Source organism: Odocoileus virginianus, chromosome 26 (assembly GCF_023699985.2).
Source record: "Odocoileus virginianus isolate 20LAN1187 ecotype Illinois chromosome 26, Ovbor_1.2, whole genome shotgun sequence".
Lineage (NCBI taxonomy): Eukaryota > Metazoa > Chordata > Mammalia > Artiodactyla > Cervidae > Odocoileus > Odocoileus virginianus.
In genome coordinates, this window is record NC_069699.1 from 45,442,670 (window position 1) to 45,466,196 (window position 23,527).

At 41.4% G+C, this 23,527-nt stretch overlaps 1 protein-coding gene and 1 pseudogene across 1 annotated transcript; both read right to left on the reverse strand.

The window, feature by feature from the left end:
- Window positions 1–2,901: 2,901 nt before the first annotated feature.
- On the reverse strand, window positions 2,902–4,516 carry IQCF2 (IQ motif containing F2). The gene is made up of 3 exons (XM_020874211.2): window positions 4,369–4,516; window positions 4,104–4,190; window positions 2,902–3,346 (listed from the first exon to the last, which is right to left on the reverse strand). The coding sequence occupies exons 1-3, from the start codon at window positions 4,384–4,386 to the stop codon at window positions 2,963–2,965; spliced, it is 489 nt and encodes a 162-aa protein (XP_020729870.1). The 5' UTR covers window positions 4,387–4,516; the 3' UTR covers window positions 2,902–2,962.
- The window catches only part of LOC110126428 (small ribosomal subunit protein eS7-like), a 37,672-nt pseudogene continuing 18,249 nt past the window's right edge, over window positions 4,105–23,527 (reverse strand).

Below are 23,527 nucleotides of genomic sequence, written 5' to 3' on the forward strand. Positions count from 1 at the left end.
AGTCTGAGATGCATGGCAGAAAAAACAAAACCCAGGGAATTCATCAAGGTGCACTTTCAAAAATCTTGAGATTTCTAGATAACCTGCCATCTCTCCACATTTCAGAGTCCTTTTATGACTGTCTGTTGAATTATTTCCAAAGTATTTAGTTTGTATTCAGAGGAGAGGAAAAGGGAAAAAATGAGTTACACCATCTTGTAGAAATGGAAGCTCTCACTCCTAGGTTTTTAGCCAAATAGAGTGCAAAACTTAAGTTTACACACACATAAAACCAAATATGTATAGCAGATTAATTTGTAACCACTCAAACTGGAAAAAACTCCAAACCCTTCAACTGGTAAAAACTTCTGATAACATTCTTAAAATGGAATGCCACTTAGAAATTAAAACAAATGAGTACACACAATACCAGAGAGAAGTCTCAGACACATTATACTAAATGAAAGGAAGTGAAGAGAAGTCGCTCAGTCGTGTCCGACTCTTTGCGACCCCATGGACTGTAGCCCACCAGGTTCCTCTGTCCATGGGATTCTCCAGGCAAGAATACCGGAGTGGGTTGCCATTTCCTTCTCCAGGGAATCTTCCGGACCCAGGGATCGAACCCAGGTCTCCCTCATTGCAGGCAGGCGCTTTAACCTCTGAGCCACCAGGGAAGCCCAAATGAAAGGAAGCCAGACTCAAAAGGCTACAAAATATTCCTTTTATGATGTCCTGGAAAAGGGAAAACAATAGGTACAGAGTACAGATCAGTGGTTACTAGAGTCTGGTGGAGGGTAGTAGGCAAGCACAAAGGGGTACAGAAGAATCCTACTTTATGTATCTAGAAGCTCAGTTATTGGGTACATATATATTCTATCAAGGAATTATTGTGACTGTTGAAAGATATGATAATACTGATGTTATATTTTTTACAAAGGTCTCCTATTAAAGACATATATTAAAGTACTTATGGGTTGAGTGGTATGATTTTTATTGTTTGCCTTTAAAAATTATTTTAACAAGAATGGAGTAGCTAACTCTGTAGCCCGATGTAGAAAGAATGCATAAGGACAGAGAAATGACCATTGGATTTGGTCAGCTGGAATGTCGGTGATGTTGATCAGTGCGGTCTCAATGAAGTGAGCGGGGCGTAAGCCTGACTGGAATGGGTTGAAGAGAAAATAGTGTGAACAGAAATGGAAAGAGTGATGGCATGTTTTGCTATTAGGAGAAACAGAACTGGAAAGAAATTAAGATGGCATTTTCAAAAGATGGAAGAGGTAGACATTGATACTTTGGACAATAGGGTTATGAATGCAGGATCGAACGCCTCGAGATGGCAGCAGGGTAGTGGAGGGGTTAGCTTTTGATGGAATCAAAGACCCTTCACTTATTTCAACTGGAGGGAAGGCAGCAGGTGTGATCCAGAGCTGGGATGGAGAATAAGGTGGTAGGAAGATGGGGGTCCAGTCTGTTCCCATTTCATCAGTTAGGTATGTGGTAACATATACCATCATTTTGGAGTTCAAGGGGAGAAGTAGAATCGGGCATTTGGAGAGGAGGTACTATGAATTATTCAATTCAGAAAAAAAGAGATGCAAACACACCAGAGAAATTCACTGGGAACTCGGGCCAGCGGAGGTCTGCAGTCATGTATGAATGTGGACTGGGACCACACGTCATAATGTGAGCTGAGTGTCGTGCTCCTCCTCTGCAGGCACAAAGCAGGTAGGGGATTAAGTTCATTCCACACAGCTTTGCAGAGATAGAGTCAAAGGAAGTCAAGGTGTTCAGGGGAGAGATTACAATAATTAAATATAGAATCTGAACTGGATAAAGACAGATACAAGGGCTTGTCAGGGGCGATGGCTATAAAAAAAAATGGCAGAGTAAATCGCTTGGAAGATCTTATCACATCTGAAGAAACATTCGATTAGTGATATTTGAAAGGTGAACTGGAAGAAGAGAATAAAATAAAAAAGAATGGAATGAAAAAGCAATTTGGGCAGCAGTACAATTATTGGTAATGGTAAGGTCTAGAGCCACACTATTCAATGGAATAGCCACTACCATATGTGGTTATTTAAGCTTAAATTAATTTAAAAAAATTTAAAACTCAATTCTTTAATCGCACCAGGCACATTTCAAGTCCTTCACAACCATGTGTGGCTCGTGGCTCCCACACTGAACAGCACTGATACAGAACATTTCCATCCATCACAGAAATTTCTATTGAGTAGCACTGGATTAGTACGACCAAGGGAGTGAGAACGGAGACAAGAGTAGGGATGGGGGTAAAATCACTGGGAGCCCTGTTTGCTGTACAGCCCTCAGGGAGAGGGGTTCTGGTAAGGGAATTGTGAAGACGGAGTTGAAGTGTCATGAACTGTTTTCTACCAGTCCCCAGGGTCATCAGCTGCTCATCAGCATGCCCAGTCTCATCTACACTAAGGCTGGCCTGTCCTTCACCTGGGGTTGCCCTACACTCCTCCCAGAAGAGTCAGCCACATGTTGGCCTTTTCACAAGGTGATTGGCAAAGACACCTTGTCTAAGGCATCTGAGACCCCCCACTAACCCCAGGAGGACAGAGAAAAGCCTCAGTGTCTGTTTCCACGTGCAAAGGTACCCAGAGTCTTCAGGAAGATGCAGCTTACCTGACTCTCAGATTCCCAGTGAGAAGAAAGGAATGGGGTTGGGAATGGGAGCTGGGACTTCTAACTCTGTTATATATATATAGGTAGACTAGGACCTCAGTTTCTGTTTTGACAACTAAGTACATAGCATATAGAACTGTCAGTCCAGAACAGGGTTTGTGGGCACAAAGGGAGACCCTCACTGAAGTTCTTTCCCAGGGAGAAGAGAAGGCAGCATGACTTAAGTCCTAACATTTCCATTAGCAGAAGGGAAACCATGAGACATACTTTATGTCAGGTTAGACCTTTACTATGGGACAGGAGACACAGTGCCCCTTCTAGCCATTTCTTAGGGGTTAATGATCTCAATGTGAAACTGCAGGTGAGTGGCTGTGACCACACAGTGGCCCCGGAGGAGGGCACAGGTCTGGCAGTTGTGGCATTGCCAGTGGTACTGGATGACATAGATGGCATTGAGCACCTGGCAGTATCGCCAGTGGATGCGCCACATACGGACAAAAGACTGGAGCTTGACCACTGCCCTCTCTCTGTATGCATAGGCAATCAGGGCTGCCCTCCGCTTCTTCTGCAGCAGCCTGTCCATTGTCAGTCTCCACCAGCACTGAATCATCCAAGTCTTCAGGGCTACATGCAACAATGTCCGGCGCACCAGGGTGCCACGCCACCAGGCCTGGATCTTCTTGGCTGCTCCTACTCTGTCTTTTTTAGTTTTCTAGGCAGAGATAAGAGAGACCACTCAGAGAACTGCCTGCCACCAACTTGTAGGGTATTTCTGGAAAGGGCCTGGTTCTCTTAATATCCCTACTTTGGAGAGTTCAGGGGAGATAGCAGGACACTGATCAAGAGGCCCTAGGTGCTGAGTTCTTCTCTGCCAATAAGGACACATCACCTTACCCTCAGAGTCACAGCATCCTCCTCCTGACTACCTCTCAGGTGCATGAATCAAGGGGAAAACCGTTAGTAACTAGAAGCAAGCATTAGGGGTATGAGGGCCTTTGTTAGTCATATTCTAACACATCAGTGCTTATTGGGTTTTGGAGGTTTGGTTTTATAATGCTTTTGCCTGGTATTCTCTGCTAATTCTAGTCCTATTGATTGATTGCTTTCTGCCACAAAAGTGTATTTCAATATGGTGATTGGTTTTTAACACCCTCATCATATATTCTACTCCCAGCTTCTACATATTGAGAACATTCTTTCTAATCCAGGGTCTTCACATTCTCATCTCCCAGCTCATGTGTTTCTTGATGGCTTTCCTTTTCTCCATTCACTCGTCATGTCACAGTCAAACCCAGACCCAGAGAGTTTATGCTGAGAAGGGAGTGGAGGGAAAATGAGCCAATGTTGAGTTGACTCCTGACTATCTTAAACTCTAAGATAATTGTGGCCTAAGAGGCACAATTCCACATCCTCATGACACTGACATAAATGTCCTGGATATCTATATATTATACAGAGATTTTACCTACCTCTCTTTTCTTCTTCCGCTCTATCATCTTAATCATAGTTATTTCTTCGGAATCCTCAATGACAATTTGAATGAAATGGCCATCTTTCTGTCATCAGAAATAAATGGGAAATGAATGGGAGGGTGAAAACTACTGTTTCTCTCTATGGCTCTGCACAAAAGCTACCTACTGCCTCAGCATCCCCCCTTTTTCCCAAACCCATAAAGTCTTGGGTGAGTCCCACCCACCCTCAAGCCTGCTTAGAGGATCTGAATGCGCCTCTTACACAAAATCGAACCCCCATGGCTTGTCTCTTGATGGCTCCTTCGTTTCTCTACTTCCCAAGGTCTGGCATGAGTCATATGAGGGGAAAGCCCTGAGTTAACAATTGCTTTATGACATGAGGATTGGGATATCTGCACATAGGTTGAGTCTTCCTCAGAAACAAGATCCATGGGAACTTGTATTACCTGTCCACTTCCCTTCTGTCAGAAACGTATCAGAGCTCAGAGTGGAAAGAGAGCATTTGTGTACCATCCCTCCTGTGAGGCCCGTCCACATCCTCTCTTAAACTAGTCACACAAGAGGGCAAGAGGGACCATGGCAGTACAGCTTCATTCAGCACTCTTGTGTCTCCTCAGACTTAGCACTTCCTGTCTTCTCTGGATTCAGGTTTTAGTACCTCAGTGCACCATAGGAAACTAGAAAGAGAGACCAGATAGATCTAGAAAGCAATAGAATAAAAACAACAATTTTAAATTAATTAAATAGAAAACAAAAATGAGTGGTGCAAGGTAGATTTTGAAGGTGACATCTTTCAAATTGGAGCTTCCCTGGTGACTCGGTGGTGAAGAATCTGCCGGGAGATTTAAGAGAGGCGGGTTCGACCCCTGGGTTGGGAAGATCCTCTGGAGGAGGGCACAGCAACCCACTCTAGTATGCTTGCCTGCAAAGTCCCATGGACAGAGAAGCCTGGTGGGCTACAGTCAGACAGGACTGAAGGGGCTGAGCGCACACACAGAGTATATAGGTATACATATAAACCCTCACTTGATCCTCCCCTCACTGCCTCCTAACTATGTTTGTTTTCTACATCCATGACTCTGCTTCTATTTTGTAAATAAGTTAATTTGTACCTTTTTTAAAAAAAAAGATTTCACATGTAAGAGATATCATATGATATTTGTCTTTCTGTGTCAGACTTACTTCACTTAATATGACAATCTCCAGGTCTATCCATGTTGCCACAAATGGTGTTATTTTGTTCTTTTTTCTGGCTGAGTAATAGTCCATTGTATAAATGTATGATACCTTCTTTTTACCCATTCCTCTTTTGATGGACACTTAGGTTGCTCCATCTCCTGGCTACTGTAAACAGTGCTTCAGGGAATATTGGGGTGTGTGTCTCTTTTTGAATTAAAGTTTTCTCCGAGTACATGCCTAGGAGTGGGATTGCTGGGTCATATGGTAGTTCTATTTTCAGTTTTTTAAGGAACCTTCATACTGTTCTCCACAGTGGCTGTATCAAATTACATTCCCAACAACAGTGCAAGAGGGTTCCCTTTTCTTCACACCCTTGCCGGCATTTATTGTTTGTAGATTTTTTGATGAAGGCCATTCTGAAGGTATGAAGTGATACCTCATTGTAGTTTTGATTTGCATTTCTTTAACAATTAGTAATACTGAGCATTTTTTCATGTGCTTTTTGGCCATCTGTATGTCGTCTTTGGCAAAATGTCTTTTGTAAATTTTCTGCTCAGTTTTTGATTGGGCTGTTTGTTTTTTGATATTAAGCTTCATGAGCTGTTTGTATATTTTGGAAAGGAATCCCTTGTCAGTTGCTTTGCTTGCAAATATTTTCTTAATATTCTAAAGGTTGTCTTTTTGTTTTGTTTATGGTTTCCTTTGTTGTACAAAAGATTTTAAGTTTAATTAGACCTCATTTTTTAAATTTTCATCACTATAGGAAATGAATTAAAAAAAATCTTGCTGCAAATCATGTCCAGGAGTGTTCTATGTTTTCCTCTAAGAACTTTATAGTGTCCAGCCTTACATTTAGGTCTTTAACCTATTTTGAGTTTATTTTTGTGCATGGTGTTAGAGAGTGTTGTAGTTTCATTCTTTTACATGCAGTTGTCCAGCTTTCCCAGCACCATTTATTGAAGGGACTCTTTTTCTTCATTGTATATTCTTGCCTCCTTTGTCATAGATTATGTGACCACAGGAGTGATAGTTTATCTCCGAACTTTCTATCTTGTTCCATAGATCTATACTTCTGTTTTTGTGCCAGTACCATGTTGTTTTGATTACTGTAACTTTGTAGTATGTCCGAAGTCAGGAAGCCTGATTCCTCCAGCTTCACTTTTCTTTCTCAGGTTTGCTTTGCTGGGATTTCCCTGGTGTCCAGTGGTTAAGGATTCACCTGCCAGTGCAGGGGACATGGATTTGATCCCTGGTCCAGGAAGATTCCACATGCCACAGGGCAACAAAGCCCATGTGCCACAACCACTGAGTCTGCCCTCTAAGCCTGAAAGCTGCAACTGCTGAGCCTGAGTGCCCTAGAGCCCATGCTTTTGCCCTAGAGTGTGTGCTCCACAACAAGAGAAGCAATGGCAATAAGAAGCCCGTGCACCACAACTAGAGACTAGCCCTTGCTCGCCACAAGTAGAGAAAGCCTGCAAGCAGTGATGAAGACCCAGTGCAGCCAAAAATAAATAAACAAATAAACATTTTAAAAATCAGCTGCTCAAAAATGTATTTATTTATTATAATAAATAGAGATGGCATGCTGACTCTAGAGTGAGCAGGCTTCAGTAGTTATAACATGTGGACTCAGTATTTGTGGTTTGCAGGCTCTATAGCGTGTGAGCTTCAGTAGTTATGGTTCATGGGCTTTAAAGCATTCAGGCTCAGTAGTTGTGGCACATAGGCTTAGTTGCCCCATGGCATGTGGAATCTTCCCAGGCCAGGGATCGAACCCATGTCCTGTGCATTGGCAGGCAAATTCCTAACCACTGAACCATTGGGGAGTTCACCCATGAGTTTCTTACAGATACCAGAAAATGTTTCAACTTTGTGTTTCACATTGTTCTGCTGTGTTTTATCCAAATGAACCTTTTGAGCCAGCTTCCATTCAGTTTCTTGCAGATTCTCTTGCCTGTAATCTCACTTGGGCAAACCAAATCTTCCAGGATCACATCATGACGGTTGTCAGACTGAAGCTCCTGGGTTGCTTTTGCTTATTTTTTTGTATGGCTTTTTCGAGTTGGCTTAGGCAGAATTCTCCTCTGAGCAACAGATGATGTGTTTCCTGCTGAACTTCTTCAAGTCACGCAATAGCCAGACCTGGAATTTTTGGAAGTATTTCACTTGAGGAATAAGAACAAAGATTAAAAGAGCTTTTTGACCAACACTAACTTCAGTGGCCTTGGCAGCTGTGATGTTCAACTCCCACAGCTGGGTTTTCAGGTCTAGTTCATCTCCAACTCCAGGAGGGTGTAGAAGATTTCAGACTGGAACTTGTCCAGCTTCTCACCATTGGTCTTCATGATCTTTGCACTGGAAATGAACATGGCTTTGATCTTGCCAATGTGGCTGACACTGTTTTCCCCCAACACTTGGAGGCCTAGGGAGAGGCCTAGGCCTCAGGAGAGCTTGTTAAATACAGGAGGCAGAGGGGAAGAGGCAGGAATAGCATGAGTGGAGAAACAAGAACCACAGAGAAATGGTAGAAGCCTAGAGAGTCCTAGGAAGCACTATCATAATTTCTTAAGTGATAAGAGCACGAGGAGTATCTTTTGTTCTAATATTTGGTCTTTGAACTGGATTTTGATACAGAGTTCCTGAAATTCTTATGATTTCCTGGGTGTTCGAAGTGTCCTTTGTTCTAATGTGGTAACTCTGGGAGAGCTCCTGGATGGACTAATGATGAGGCTGTTCATCAAAAAGATCAGTGCAGGATTAAAACACTGAATTTTTAGTTTAAACCCCTTTTCTTGAGAAGGGAAAGGCCAGAAATAAGGTTCTCCAGAAGTGTCAAATATAAAACATTTTTTATGAGCAGCAAAGGAGACACACAGGAGAAGACTCATAGGAGGCAGAAACTGACCTTTCCCATTCAGAAGTGTAAGAATTGTAGATTTTTCTACTGTAGTGGTGTTCCCTAGATAAGCTGCCACAGTATCACTTGGAAATTTGTTAGAAATACTCAATCTTGGGAACATGATATACTGAACCAGAAATGATGGGTGGGGTCCACAATCTGCTTTAATTAAACCTTCCACATCATTGGGACCATTGATGAAATTTGAAAAATACTGCCCTGACAATTTCCCTATAGATCCATGATAGGATCTCTTCATGGTAAGATGACCCACTTTCTTTAGAAGGTAGAGCTCAGAGGTTATTCTTGAGTGAAGGCTGACAGACACATGTTTTGCCTAAGTAGAGTAGAGGGCAAGAGAAGGACCTGACCAGTTCATCTATTCCTCATGCAGCTGTTTCATGAATGGCTGATGATTGCCCATGGCTTCCTCCTGCTGACTAGCTGAACTAGGCAAATCATAACACTCCACTTCTGGCTCTCAGGTGACCAATGCATGATTAGATTCACTCTCAGATCATTCAAATTCTAGATGAGGCAACAAGAGAAAAGCACTGAGATGGGGGCCTACTGGGTTTATTTGATATTAGCAGAGCCACCAGGAAGGGCACTAAGAGAGTGAGGCGGGAAAGGCCATGCTGTGCAGGCTTATGTAGCCCAAGGCAGGTGGGGGGACTTTTGGAATTCAGTTCAGTTCAGTTTAGTTGCTCAGTTGTGTCCAACTCTTTGCGACCCCATGGACTGCAGCACGCCAGGCTTCCCTGTCCATCACCAACTCCCGGCGTTTACTCAAACTCATGTCCATTGAATCAGTGATGCCATCCAACCATCTTATCCTCTGTCATCCCTTCTCCTCCTGCCTTCAATCTTTACCAGCATCAGGGTCTTTTCAAATGAGTCAGCCCTTCGCATCAGGTGGCCAAAGTATTGGAGTTTCAGCTTCAGCATCAGTGCTTCCAATGAATATTCAGGACTGATTTCCTTTAGGATGGACGGGTTGGATCTCCTTGCAGTCCAAGGGGCTCTCAAGAGTCTTCTCCAACATCACAGTTCAAAAGCATCAATTCTTCGGCACTCAGCCTTCTTTATGGTCCAGCTCTCGCATCTATACATGACTACTGGCAAAACCATAGCTTTGACCAGACGGACATTTTTTGGTAAAGTAATGTCTCTGCTTTTTAATATGCTGTCTAGGTTGGTCATAACTTTCCTTCCAAGGAGCAAGCATCTTTTAATTTCATGGCTGCAGTCACCATCTGCAGTGATTTTGGAGCCCAAAAAATAAAGTCAGCCACTGTTTCCACTGTTTCCGCATCTATTCGCCATGAAGTGATGGGACTAGATGCCATGATCTTAGTTTTCGGAATGTTGAGTTTTAAAACAACTTTTTCACTCTCCTCTTTCATCAAGAGGCTTTTTACTTCTTCTTCGCTTTCTGCCATAAGGGTGGTATCTCATCTGCATATCTGAGGTTATTGATATTTCTCCCGGCAATCTTGATTCCAGCTTGTGCTTCATGCAGCCCAGCGTTTCTCATGATGTACTCTGCACATAAGTTAAATAAGCAGGGTGACAATACACAGGCTTGACTTACTCCTTTCCCTATTTGGAACCAGTCTGTTGTTCCATGTTCTAACTGTTGCTTTCTGACCTGTGTACAGATTTCTCAGGAGGCAGGTCAGGCAGTCTGGTATTCCCATCTCTTGAAGAATTTTCCACAGTTTGTTGTGATCCACACAGTCAAAGGCTTTGGCATAGTCAATAAAGCAGAAATAGATGTTTTTCTGGAACTCTCTTGCTTTTTTGATGATCCAGCAGATGGTGGCAATTTGATCCATGGTTCCTCTGCATTTTCTAAAACCAGCTTGAACATCTGGAAGTTCATAGTTCATGTACTGTTGAAGCCTGGCTTGGAGAATTTTGAGCACTACTTTACTAGCATGTGAGATGAGTGCAATTGTGGGGTAGCTGAACATTCTTTGGCATAGACTCTCTTTGGGATTGGAATGAAGACTGACCTTTTCTAGTCCTGTGGCCACTGCTGTGTTTTCCAAATTTGCTGGCATATTGAGTGCAGCACTTTCACAGTATCATCTTTTAGGATTTGAAATAGCTCAACTGGAATTCCATCACCTCCACTAGCTTTGTTCATAGTGACGATTCCTAAGGCCCACTTGACTTCACATTCCAGGATGTCTGGTTCTAGGTAAGTGATCACACCATTGTGATTATCTGATTGTGAGGCAGATATTGGGCACCTCACACGTCAGCCCTGAGGTTATCTGGAGTCTCATATGAGGGAGGGTTCTAAGAGCCAGGTGCTGGATGGGTATGGTCTGTGGTTGATTAGCAATGCCTCCTGTGAGTAGGAAAGAAGGGGTTGCAGGGCTGCCAAGTCAGCCAACTCCAGGGAAACTCCTTCATAGTGTGGTCTATAGTTTTGTGTTTTTGTCAGTGGCTTCCTTTGCTGTGCAAAAGCTTGTAAGTTGATTAGGTCCCATTTGTTTATTTTTATTTTTATTTCTGTTGCCTTAGGATACTGACCTAATAATATATAGTACAATGTATATCAGAGAATATTTTGCCTATGTTCCATTCTAGGAGTTTTATGGTGACTTGTCTTATATTTAAGTCTTTAAGCCATTTGGAGTTTATTTTTGTGTATGGTGTGAGGATGTGTTCTAACTGAAAGTTTTCTGCTGCCAGCTGTGTGCCATTCTGGGATTCATGGCCTCTGGAGGAGAGGACTTCGATCCAGGGTCAGAGAACAGGCTTGACCACTGGAGCTTTTGGTGTAACAGAATTTTATTAAAATATAAGAGAGATAGAGAAAGCTTCTGACATAGACATCAGAAGGGGGCAGAAAGAGTACCTCCTTGCTAGTTTTTAGCAACGTGTTTTATGTCTGTTAGCAAGCTTATTCAGATAAGAGAGGCACCTCAAGGACGAGGGAGTTTCACCAGGTCCTCTCTCCACAATATGCATTTCTGAGATAGGACGGCACAAGGTGTGTCATTTTGAAGAAACCATCTTGAGGAAAGGCAGTTCAGTTCAGTTCAGTCGCTCAGTCGTGTCTGACTCTGTGACCCCATGAACCCCAGCACACCAGGGTTCCCTATCCATCACCAACTCCTGGAGTTTACTCAAACTCATGTCCATTGAGTCAGTGATGCCATCCAACCATCTCATCCTCTGTCATCCCCTTCTCCTCCTGCCTTCAATCTTTACCAGCATCAGGGTCTTTTCCAATGAGCCAGCTCTTTGCATCAGGTGGCCAAAATACTGGAGTTTCAGCTTCAGCATCAGTGCTTCCAATGAATATTCAGGACTGACTTCCTTTAAGACGGACTGGTTGGATCCCTTTGCAGCCCAACGGGCTCTCAGATTCTTCTCCAACACCACAGTTCAAAAGCATCAATTCTTCGGCGTTCAGCAGGCAGATTCCTAAGCAAATACATAGTTTCATTAACAAAGATTAAGAAAAACATTTCCATAAAAAAAACACATTGGTTAACTCAAGGCAGAACCAGGTGTCTATTTTAATTTTTTGTAGAGAAGGAAAAAATGTCTGCCACTTGCAGTTAATTTCCTCCTGCCGACTGGGGACTTCTTGCCTTCCTACCTCTTACCCTCTCATAACCATTGATTTACATGGGGTTCTCCAACTTTCCCAACACCACTTGCTGAATAGATGTCTTTTCCCCATTATATGTTCTTGCCTCCTTTGTTGAAGATTTTTTTAAAAATTTATTTTATTTTTAGCTGCGCTGGGTCTTTGTTGTGCAAGGGCCTTCTCTAGTTGTAGCAAGCGGGGTCTACTCTCTGGTTGCGGTGTGCAGACTTCTCATTGTGGTGGTCTCTCTTACTGTGGAGCTCGGGTCTAGGCACACAGGCTGCAGTATGGTGGCTCCTGGGCTTCAGAGCGCAGACTCAGTAGTTGTGGTGCACAGGCTTCTTTGCTCCATAACATGTGGAGACCAGGGCTCAAACCACTGTCCCCTGAATTTCAGGGTGGATTCTTAACCACTGGACTATCGGGGAAGCCCCTGTTGAAGATTAATTGACCATTGGTGTATGGGTTTATTTCTGGGTTCTCCATTCTGTCCCATTGATCTATAGGTCTGTTTTTGTCCCATGTTGTTTTAATTACTGTAGCTTTGTAGTGTTGTCTGAAGTCTGGAAAGGTCATATCTCCTGCTTTGTTCTTTTTCCTCAGGATTGCTTTGCCAATTCTGGGTCTTTCTGGGTTCCATATAAATTTTAGGATTTTTTTGTTCCAGTTTTGTGATAAATGTCATGAATAATTTGATAGGGATTGTGTTAAATCTGCAGATTGCTTTGGGCAGCATGACCATTTTAACTGTTAATTCTTCTAACCCAAGAGCATTCCCATTTAATTTAGACCAGTTCCAAAAGCTGGAATCAAGATTGCTGGGAGAAATATCAATAACCTCAGATATGCAGATGACACCACCCTTATGGCAGAAAGCGAAGAAGAACTAAAGAGCCTCTTGATGAAAGAGGAGAGTGAAAAAGTTGTTTTAAAACTCAACATTCAGAACACTAAGATCATGGTGTCTGGTCCCATCACTTCATGGTAAATAGATGGGGAAACAGTGGAAACAGTGGTTGACTTTATTTTTGGGGGCTCCAAAATCACTGCAGATGGTGACTTCAGCCATGAAATTAAAAGATGCTTGCTCCTTGGAAGGAAAGTTATGACCAACCTAGACAGCATATTAAAAAGCAGAGACATGGAGAAGGAAATGGCAGCACACTCCAGTACTCTTGCCTAGAGAATTCCGTGGACAAAGGAGCCTGGTGGGCTGCTGTCCATGGGGTCGCAAAGAGTTGGACACGACTGAAGCGACTTAGCATGCATGCATGCATTGGAGAAGGAAATGGCAACCCACTCCAGTATTCTTGCCTGGAGAATCCCAGGGACAGAGGAGCCTGGTGGGCTGCCATCTATGGGGGTCGCACAGAGTCAGACACAACTGAAGAGACTTAGCAGCAGCAGCAGCCTAGCTGACCTACAATGTTGTATTAGTTTCAGATGTACAACAAAGTGATTCAGTTTTACATATACACATTTAAAATTTTTTTTCAAATTCTTTTTCCAATTAGGTTATTGCAGAGTATTAAGCAGAATTCCTTGTGCTACATAATAGATCTTTGTTGATTTTCTATTTTAAATATAGTGGTGTATATATGTTCAGTCCCAAACCTTCAATTTATCCCTCCCCCACCAAATTGGTCTCTTTAAAATGGTTAATTTGGGGTATTCCTTGACAGTTCAAAATATTGTGTTATGTGAATTTCATGTAAGTAACATTTCACTCAGGACACTCCCTAACCAAATGCAAATAAGTATATGCCCTGAATCTTTAAGGTCCATTTCAAGATCAATATATTAACAAATCGTTCAAAGCCCTGGGTCTGCTTTTACAACTCAAAAGAGTTTCACTTGGACTTTCCTGGTGGTACAGAGGATAAGAGACCTTGCTCATCTTAACTGGAGAAAGTCCACAAGGAGCAATGAAAACATAGTGCAACCAAAAATCAATAAATTTTAAAAAAGAAAAAAAAATTTAAAAAAAAGAAAAAAAAAAAAAAGCAGAGACATTACTTTACCAAAAAAGGTCCGTCTAGTCAAAGCTATGGTTTTTCCAGTAGTCTTGTATGGATGTGAGAGTTGGACTATAAAGAAAGCTGAGCACTGAAGAATTGATGCTTTTGAACTGCGGTGTTGGAGAAGACTCTTGAGAGTCCCTTGGACTGCAAGGAGATCCAACCCATCTATCCTAAAGGAAATCAGTCCTGAATATTCATTGGAAGGACTGATGCTGAAGCTGAAACTCCAATACTTTGGCCACCTGATGCGAAGGGCTGACTCATTTGAAAAGACCCTGATGCTGGTAAAGATTGAAGGCAGGAGGAGAAGGGATGACAGAGGATGAGATGGTTGGATGGCATCACCGACTCAATGGACATGAGTTTGAGTAAACTCCAGGAGTCAGTGATGGACAAGGAGGCCTGGCGTGCTGCAGTCCATGGGCTCACAAAGACTGAGCAACTGAACTGAACTGAACTGAAGCTTGTCTGACAGAGGCCTTGTGACAGAGTGTTGGAGCGGACCTGATCAGTTCTTTATTGGGAAAGGGATGCAGTCCGTAATCCAACAGATGTGTGATCCCAGAAAGATGTCAATTTCAAGTCCTAAATAGCTTGCTGTGAGGTCATAACGGCCCTGGAAAAAGCCATGGGCCTGGCAATTATGCCAGCGCCAGTAGACTTGGATGATGTGGGCAGCTTGGAGCAAACGGCAGTAACAAAGACGGGTGTGCCACATGGGAACCCAGGACTGTAGCTTGATCACCGCCCATTTTTCCCGAGTATAATTCTCTAGCACAGACGATTGCTTCTTTTCCAATAGCCCTTCCAGCCTCTGTCTCCACCAGTACTGAATGATACATGCTCTGAGTGCTGCATGCAGTAGTGTCCTGTGCACCAGGGTTCCCTGCCACCAGGCCTGGATCTTTATAGTTTTCTGCTCTTCACCTTCCTTTTTAGGGAGGGCCTGCAAGGAAAAAGAAGGGACACTCAGAAAATGTTCCCAACCCACCTCAGCTCTGGCATGAGCTAGGAAGGGGTCCTGATACTTCATCAACAATGGTCAATTCCTCAGCAGTTCCTGAGCACTGAGCAGGCCACTGGCTAGAGCCAGAAGACCAGACAAGTTCCCCATCTCTGCCACTCCTGATTAACAGACATATCACAGCTGACCTTGGAGTCTCACAGTCCTCATATGTTACTTGGAACACACCTGCCCTAGCCTGTCACCTGGTTCCTTGGGCTTGTTTGGCCAGTCTAGAACAAGAACACCACGATCTATGAGTCAAAGGGTTATTCTGTGGCACCTGGGCATATCACTTCCTTTCAGATCTCATCCACAGGCTGAAGAATGGGCATCCTTTGCTCTCCTTTCATGCCTGACACCAGCTCCAATGCACAACCTACTGGCTTCTCTGTCAAATCATGGGATTAGATGTTTGCCTGTCCTACACAGTTTGGAACCTTGCTCATTTATTCCTCACTTCCACTTATTTTGGTTCTCACATCTTGAACTTCAGTTAACACATATATATGCACTCATGTAAACACACACACACTCCCACTCAATTCTAGACTTGGGTTTCCCTAGAGTTGACTATGTATCCCTCAAACACAGCCCTCACCACCCCACTCCCCAACTTGGCATAGCCTAGGGTTCCCACTTTGCAGGGTTTCTTCTCCTAGTAATCCAAACCTTCATGTCTCAGTCACCCACCTTTTCAGATCTAGAAGGAACTAGGACAAAAGGACAACCAACGATGAGTCAATTTCTATTCATTCCAACTCTGGACAGGACAACCACTCATCTTGGTTGGACTGGGACACTCTCAGTTTATGACTGTTGTTCCTGAGCAATAATCCCTAGCACTATCTTTCACTCACAAATAGACTTTGCTTTGGGTGACAAATTTGCTGATCATCCCATGCTATGGGCCACAGAGAAGACAACTGTCACTCCTGGGTGACTTTAGACACATTTCAGGTTGGGGTCCCCCTCAACTATGAGGGGCTCTGTTGACTTACTTTTGGTTTAGAGGGTGAAGTTGGAGGTTTTTCTGTGTTTTCCTTTTTTACTTTCATGTTCAATAATGCAGTTTTATCAACATTTTCCTGTAATCAGAGTTAAAAGGGGAAAGATAAGGGTAGGTTGCTCTCTCTAAATTCTATGCTGAGTCCACCACATGCTCCACCTCCTGCCTTGCCCAGAGACCCCAGATATAGGACTTGAATCCTTAACAACTGTGGAAATTCACCTTCCCCTGCCTGCAACTTTGGGTAGACTTGACTCTCTCTCTCTCTTTTTTTTTTTTTTCACAGTAAATTCTTTTTTTTTTTTTAATTTCACTATAACCAAATATTTATTTCAAGAATGCAACAGTGTTTCAATACTAAAAATGTATTAGTGCGATTCACTATAATACATACAAAAGGAGAAAAAAACACATAGGACGACCTCAGGCAACATTATACAGCTCCCATCTCTGATTAAAACAAAAACAAAACTCATAGCAAACTAAGAATACAAAGCAAACTAAGAAACATTCTTGACTCAATATGGAAGCCACAAGAAAACAAGAATAATCACATTTACTGGCAAAAACAAAGGCCAGGAATGAGACAAGGATGCCCCTGTCTCCTGTTATCCAACAGCAGGCTGAACTTTTTCTTTTTTTTTTTTTTTCATTTATTTTTATTAGTTGGAAGCTAATTACTTTACAATATTGTAGTGGGTTTTGCCATACATTGACATGAATCAGCCATGGATTTACATGTATTCCCCATCCCGATGCCCCCTCCCAACTCCCTCTCCACCCGATCCCTCTGAGTCTTCCCAGTGCACCAGGCCCGAGCACTTGTCTCATGCATCCAGCCTGGGCTGGTGATCTGTTTCACCCTAGATAATATACATGTTTCACTGCTATTCTCTCGAAACATCCCACCCTCACCTTCTCCCACAGAGTCCAAAAGTCTGTTCTATACATCTGAGTCTCTTTTTCTGTTTTGCATATAGGGTTATCGTTACCATCCTTCTAAATTCCATATATATGTGTTAGTATACTGTAATGGTCTTTATCTTTCTGGCTTACTTCACTCTGTATAATGGGCTCCAGTTTCATCCATCTCATTAGAACTGATTCAAATGAATTCTTTTTAATGGTTAAGTAATATTCCATGGTGTATATGTATCACAGCTTCCTTATCCATTCGTCTGCTGATGGGCATCTAGGTTGCTTCCATGTCCTGGCTATTATAAACAGTGCTGCGATGAACATTGGGGTGCACGTGTCTCTTTCAGATCTGGTTTCCTCGGTGTGTATGCCCAGAAGTGGGATTGCTGGGTCATATGGCAGTTCTATTTCCAGTTTTTTAAGAAAACTCCACACTGTTCTCCATAGTGGCTGTACTAGTTTGCATTCCGACCAACAGTGTAAGAGGGTTCCCTTTTCTCCACACCCTCTCCAGCATTTATTGCTTGTAGACTTTTGGATAGCAGCCATCCTGACTGGTGTGTAATGGTACCTCATTGAGGTTTTGATTTGCATTTCTCTGATAATGAGTGATGTTGAGCATCTTTTCATGTGTTTGTTAGCCATCTGTATGTCTTCCTTGGAGAAATGTCTGTTTAGTTCTTTGGCCCATTTTTTGACTGGGTCATTTATTTTTCTGGAATTGAGCTGCAGGAGTTGCTTGTATATTTTTGAGATTAATCCTTTGTCTGTTGCTTTGTTTGCTATTATTTTCTCCCAATCTGAGGGCTGTCTTTTCACCTTGCTTAGAGTTTCCTTTGTTGTGCAAAAGCTTTTAAGTTTCATTAGGTCCCATTTGTTTATTTTTGCTTTTATTTCCAATATTCTGGGAGGTGGGTCATAGAGGATCCTGCTGTGATTCATGTCGGAGAGTGTTTTGCCTATGTTCTCCTCTAGGAGTTTAAATTCTTAGGGAAGATGAATAGACAAGACTTGATTTTGTTCTTTGGGAGAGAACTCATTGCACAATAGAACATGAATTCAACATAGGAGTAAACGAGAGTGAAATGATTTTGTCTTGTCTTAATCTGAAATTTATATTATAGAAATTTATAGTCTGTGATGATACAGTTGCAATGTAAGTATATCTAAAAGCTAATGAAATTTGTTCTTTTTCAAGCAATATATACATGAAAATACACCCATTGGTCAAGGGCTTCTTGGTCAGTTACCTCTATTTCTCACTTTGTCATCCATAGATTTTCTCTCATGGAAGGACTATCCTATACACAGTTTGACAGAAGGAGTTTTCTTCTATAGTCATTATATTATATAAGAAAAAATATTATTTTTCCCTGTCAGAGAACTGTTTCTTGTCCACATTCGCATCTTCTTCCATTAGGAAAATAATATTATAGCCTTCATATTTCTGATCCCCGGTTTGTTTACAAATAATTTTGCATTGAATTACATGCCCATGGAGTAACAACTAGGGAAGCATTTGGTATTCAGTTCAGTTGTATAAATACCATTTTTAATCCTTACAGAAACCAAGTGAGATAAATATAATTGTCCTCAGTTTAATACAAGGAAACCATGAACTTATATAATATATAAATTCAAGATGATGAACAGGACAAAATTAGGGTTTGAACTCAAGGTGTTTTTAATTTACTTTTCAGACCAGAAAGCTCTGCTTTTTCTATTACACAATAGTCTACCTATATATCCTATTATATGATAATTATCACTGGAAGACTATCACTAATGTTGTCCAGAATCAATAGAGAAATAGAGACTTCTCTAAAACCAAAATCATATGACCTTTTGTTCCTTCCACTTAACAGTTTATAATAACCTCTGGAATGTAATATTTTCCACCTGTATCATGTTAATTGTTTGGTGTAAAGTAAAAATTCCAAAAATCTTGAGCAAGTTACTAGAAGGTCCACATGAAAGATCAAATACTCAGTCCACATTATTTCATATAATTCTGAATTCTGATCAAAGAATTCACTTTATGGGACTTCTTTCATCTCTTTACTTATTATGTGGCTTCATAGACTTTTGAGCAGATGAGATTGTTAGAAGTAAGCTTGTTTCACTTCCCAAGAGTAAAGACATATATTTCAAAATTTCTATAACATTATTTGAATATGCACTTGTTCATGCCAAATATATACCTATTTCACTTAAAGATAGCACATTTACTGAAAGTATTTGGACAAGAGAGGTAGCTAGTACTTTTCTCAAAAAGTCATTATTACTGCTTTGCTGTGTAAGGAGAGTCAAATTTTAAGTTTTTGCTTTTCTTCATTGTTGTTCATGTTCCTCATTTAAGTGGATGTAAAATGTACTCACATTGTAATACCCATGAAATAATTAAGAGAAGTCAGTGGTATTTAATCTTGATAATGGAAATGGAGAAGGTGATCATTGCTTTTTATATTATTCTTGAACAGACTAGACCTTGTTCTTCACAATCTATTGATAATATGTCTTAATGTCAACATTAAATTCTAGAGTCAGTCTGTCAGTTCAGTCGCTCAGTTGTGTCTGAATCATTGAGACAGCATGGACTGCAGCAGTCCAGGCCTCTGTGTCCATCACCAACTACAGGAGTCTAACCAAACTCAGGTCCATTGAGTCGGTGATGCTATCCAGCCATCTCATCCTCTGGCGTCCCCTTCTCCTGCCGTCTTCAATCTTACCCAACATCAGGGTCTTTTCAAATGAGTCAGCTCTTTGCATCAGGTAGTCAAATACTGGAGTTTCAGCTTTAGCAACAGCCCTTGCAATGAATATTCAGGGATGATTTCCTTTAGGATGGACTGGCTGGATCTCCTTACAGTCCAAGGGACTCTCAAGAGTCTTCTCCAACACCAAGGTTCAAAAGCATCTATTCTTCAGTGCTCAGCTTTCTTTATAGTCCAACACTCACATCCATACATGACTACTGGAAAAACCATAGCTTTGACTAGTTAGATCTTTGTTGGCAAATTATGTCTCTGCTTTTTAATATGCTGTCTAGGTGTGTCATAACTTTTCTTCCAGGGAGTAACCATCTTTTAATTTTCATGGTTGCAATCACCATTGGCAGTGACTTTGGAGCCCAAGAAAATAAAGTCTGCCACTGTTTCCACTGTTTATCTATTTGCTTTAAAGTGATGGGACTGGATGCCATGATCTTACTTTTCTGAATGTTGAGCTTTAAGCCAACTTTTTCACTCTCTTCTCTCACTTTCATCAAAAGGCTCGTTAGTTCTTCTTCATCTTCTGCCATAAGGGTGGTGTCATTTGCATATCTGACGTTATTGATATTTCTCCTGGCAATCTTGATTCCAGCTTGCTCTTCATCTAGCCCAGTGTTTCTCATGATGTACACTGCATACAAGCTAATTAAGCAGGGTGACGATATACAGCCTTGACATACTCCTTTCCTATTTGGAACCAGTCTGCTGTTCCATGTCCATTTCTAACTATTGCTACCTGACCTGCATACAAATTTCTCAAGAGGCAGATCAGATGGGCTGGAATTCCCATCTCTTTCAAATTCTCCAGAGTTTACTGTAATCCACACAGTCAAAGACTTTGGTATAGTCATAGAACAGAAATAGATGTTTTTCTGGAACTCTCTTGCTTTTTTGATGATCCAGCAGACGTTGGCAATTGATCTCTGGTTCCTCTGCCTTTTTTAAAACCAGCTTGAACATATGGAAATTCACAGTTCACGTATTGTTGAAGCCTGGTTTGGAGAATTTTGAGCATTGCTCTACTAGTGTGTGAGATGAGTGCAATTGTGGGGTAATTTGAGCATTCTTTGGCATTGCCTTTCTTTGGGATTGGAATGAAAACTGACCTTTTCCAGTCCTGTGGTCACTGTTGCATTTTCCAAATTTGCTGGCACAATGAGTGCAGCACTATCACAGCATCATCTTTTAGGATTTGAAATAGTTTAACTGGAATTCCATCACCTCCACTAGGTTTGTTCCTAGTGATTCTTCCTAAAGTTCACTTGACTTCACTTTCCAGGATGTCTGACTCTAGGTGAGTGAGCACAACATCGTGATTATCTGGATTGTGAAGATCTTTTTTGTACAGTTCTTCTGTATATTCTTGTGACTTATTCTTAATATCTTCTGCTCTTGTTAGGTTCATACCATTTCTGTCCTTTATTGAGCCCATCTTTGCATGAAATTTTCCCTTGGTATCTCGAATTTTCTTGCAGAGATCTCTAGTCACTCCCATTCTATTGTGTTCCTTTATTACTTTGCACTGATCACTGAGGAAGGCTTTCTTATCTCTCCTTGCTATTCTTTGGAACTCTGCATTCAAATGGGTGTATCTTTCCTTTTCTCCTTTGCTTTCTGCTTCTTTTCTTTTCACAGCTATTTGTAAGGCCTCCTCAGAGAGCCATTTTGCTTTTTTGCATATCTTTTTCTTGGGGATGGTCTTGACCCCTGTCTCCTGTACAATTTCATGAAACCCGTCCATAGTTCCTCAGGCACTCTGTCTATCAGATCTAGTCGCTTAAATCTCTCTCTCCCTTCCACTGTATAATCATTAGGAATTCAATTTAGGTAGTACCTAAATGGTCTAATGGTTTTCCCTACTTTCTTCAATTTAAGTCTGAATTTGGCAATAAGGAGTTCATGATCTGAGCCACAGTCAGCTCTCAGTCTTGTTTTTGCTGACTCTATAGAGCTTTTCCATCTTTGGCTGCAAAGAATATAATCAATCTGATTTCGGTGTTGACCATCTGGTGATGCCCATGTGTAGTTGACTCTCTCTCTTATACAACATCGAATGCCCATGACTTGGGAATATTGGTTCAAATCCCTCAGGTCTGCAATCCCTTAGATTTCCCCATAGTTGGAAGGCAGATGGTTCTATCAATGTCAGGTCTGTACTTTTCCTTGAGGTCCATACAATTGTATGTAGCAGTTGTTCACTTCTATTGTTGTGCAGTATACCACTGTATGAAGATACTATGATTTATTTAGTCTTTCACCAATTTGGGTTGTTTTCAAGTTTTTAGCTATTATCTAACTACGAAATGTTGTAGAAGCTTTCATTTGAACATATGTTTTCAGTTCTCTTGGGTATATGTCTTGGGTATATGTCTTCAGTTCTCTCTAGGAGCTGGGTTGTTCATAATTCCGTAATTAACTTTCTGAGAGACTACAAAACTGTTTTTCACAGCAGTTACTCCATTTTATATTTCCATGAGCAATGTGTGAGAGATCTAGTTTTTCTAATCTTCATTCATCTCTTATATTGCAGATACTGTTGTATTTCAGAGATGGAGCCAACAGCATTTTATGGTGGACTGATGTGGAAGGGAATGAATGGAGGAAAGTAAAATTGAGTATTCAGAGAGAATTCCTCTGAATCAAGCAGACTGGGTGAACAGTCAAGGAAGGTAATTTTTTTTTTTTTTGGTAGCACTGTGTGGTATGTGGGATCTTAGTTCCCTAACCAGGGATTGAACTTGTGTCCCCTGCAGTGGAAATGCAGATTCTTAGCAACTGGACCACCAGGGAAGTCCCTAATTTTGGTCATTTTTGCCAACAGTCTCTCTCATTGAGTACTTTTGATTAGTATTATTTCTATGGAGTTGGAGGAAAGGAAAGCCCAATTGGAGTGAGTTTAGGAGAGAATGGGAACAATAGAAGGGGAGGCAGTGACAACATATTTTGCTTTGAGGAGATGTAAAACCTGGAATAGGAGATAGACAAGCATGGACTTTTTAATTATGGGGGATAGTTTGTAGGCTGATGGGAATGACTTGGTGAAAAGGTGGAAACTGATTCAGAGAAATGAAATTACAGGATGACATCATTGCAAAGGTAAGAGGTGACAGTGAACAAAATATAAAAAAAGAATAAAAGAAGAGCAAAGTGGAGGGGGTAGCCTCAGATAGGGCAAAGACAGTTCATTTCAACTCAAGGAAGGCAAAAAGTGTGGTGCAAATGATGCTGAGATGGAGGATGAGATGATAGCAAGATGGGTTCCAGTCTGCTGCTGTTTCCTCCATTAAGTGTGTGGTAATATCATCATTTGAGGTTAAGAAGAAAAGAGGGAGAACTGACCATTTGAAGAGACAGGAAATAATGTAAAATCTTCAGGTCAGGAAGCAAGGTTATAACCTATTTACAAAGCCAAAATAGAGTCACAGATGTAGAAAACAAACACATGTTTGGGTAATGGAGGGAGGGATAAATTAGGAGATCAGGATTGACATACACACATTAGTATATATTAAACAGATGAACCTACTGTATAGCACAGAGAACTCTGTTCAATATTCTATAATGACTTATATGGGAAAAGAATCTAAAGAGTGGATATATGTATATGTACAACTGATCCACCTTGCTGCACAGCAGAAACTATTACAACATTGTAAATCAAATATGATCCGTCAGAGGGCAGACAGAATGAAAACCATAATCACAGAAAACTAACCAAACTGATCACATGGTTCACAGCCTTGTCTACTCAGTGAAACTATGAGCCATGCCGTGTAGGGCCAAAGCTAGTAGAGGTGATGGAATTCCAGATGAGCTATTTCAAATCCTCAAAGATGATGCTGTGAAAGTGCTGCACTCAATATGCCAGCAAATTTGGAAAACTCAGCAGTGGCCACAGGACTGGAAAAGGTCCAGTTTTCATTCCAATCCCAAAGAAGGGCAATGCCAAAGAAGGTTCAAACTACCTCACAATATCACTCATTTCACATGCTAGCAAGGTCATGCTCA

Bases quoted from the DNA above. Each gene is read 5' to 3' on its own strand.
- IQCF2 (XM_020874211.2), bottom strand. The intron at 3,347-4,103 runs GTAGGTAAAATC...ATCTCTGCCTAG, and splicing joins AGCGGAAGAAGAAAAGAGAG to AAAACTAAAAAAGACAGAGT.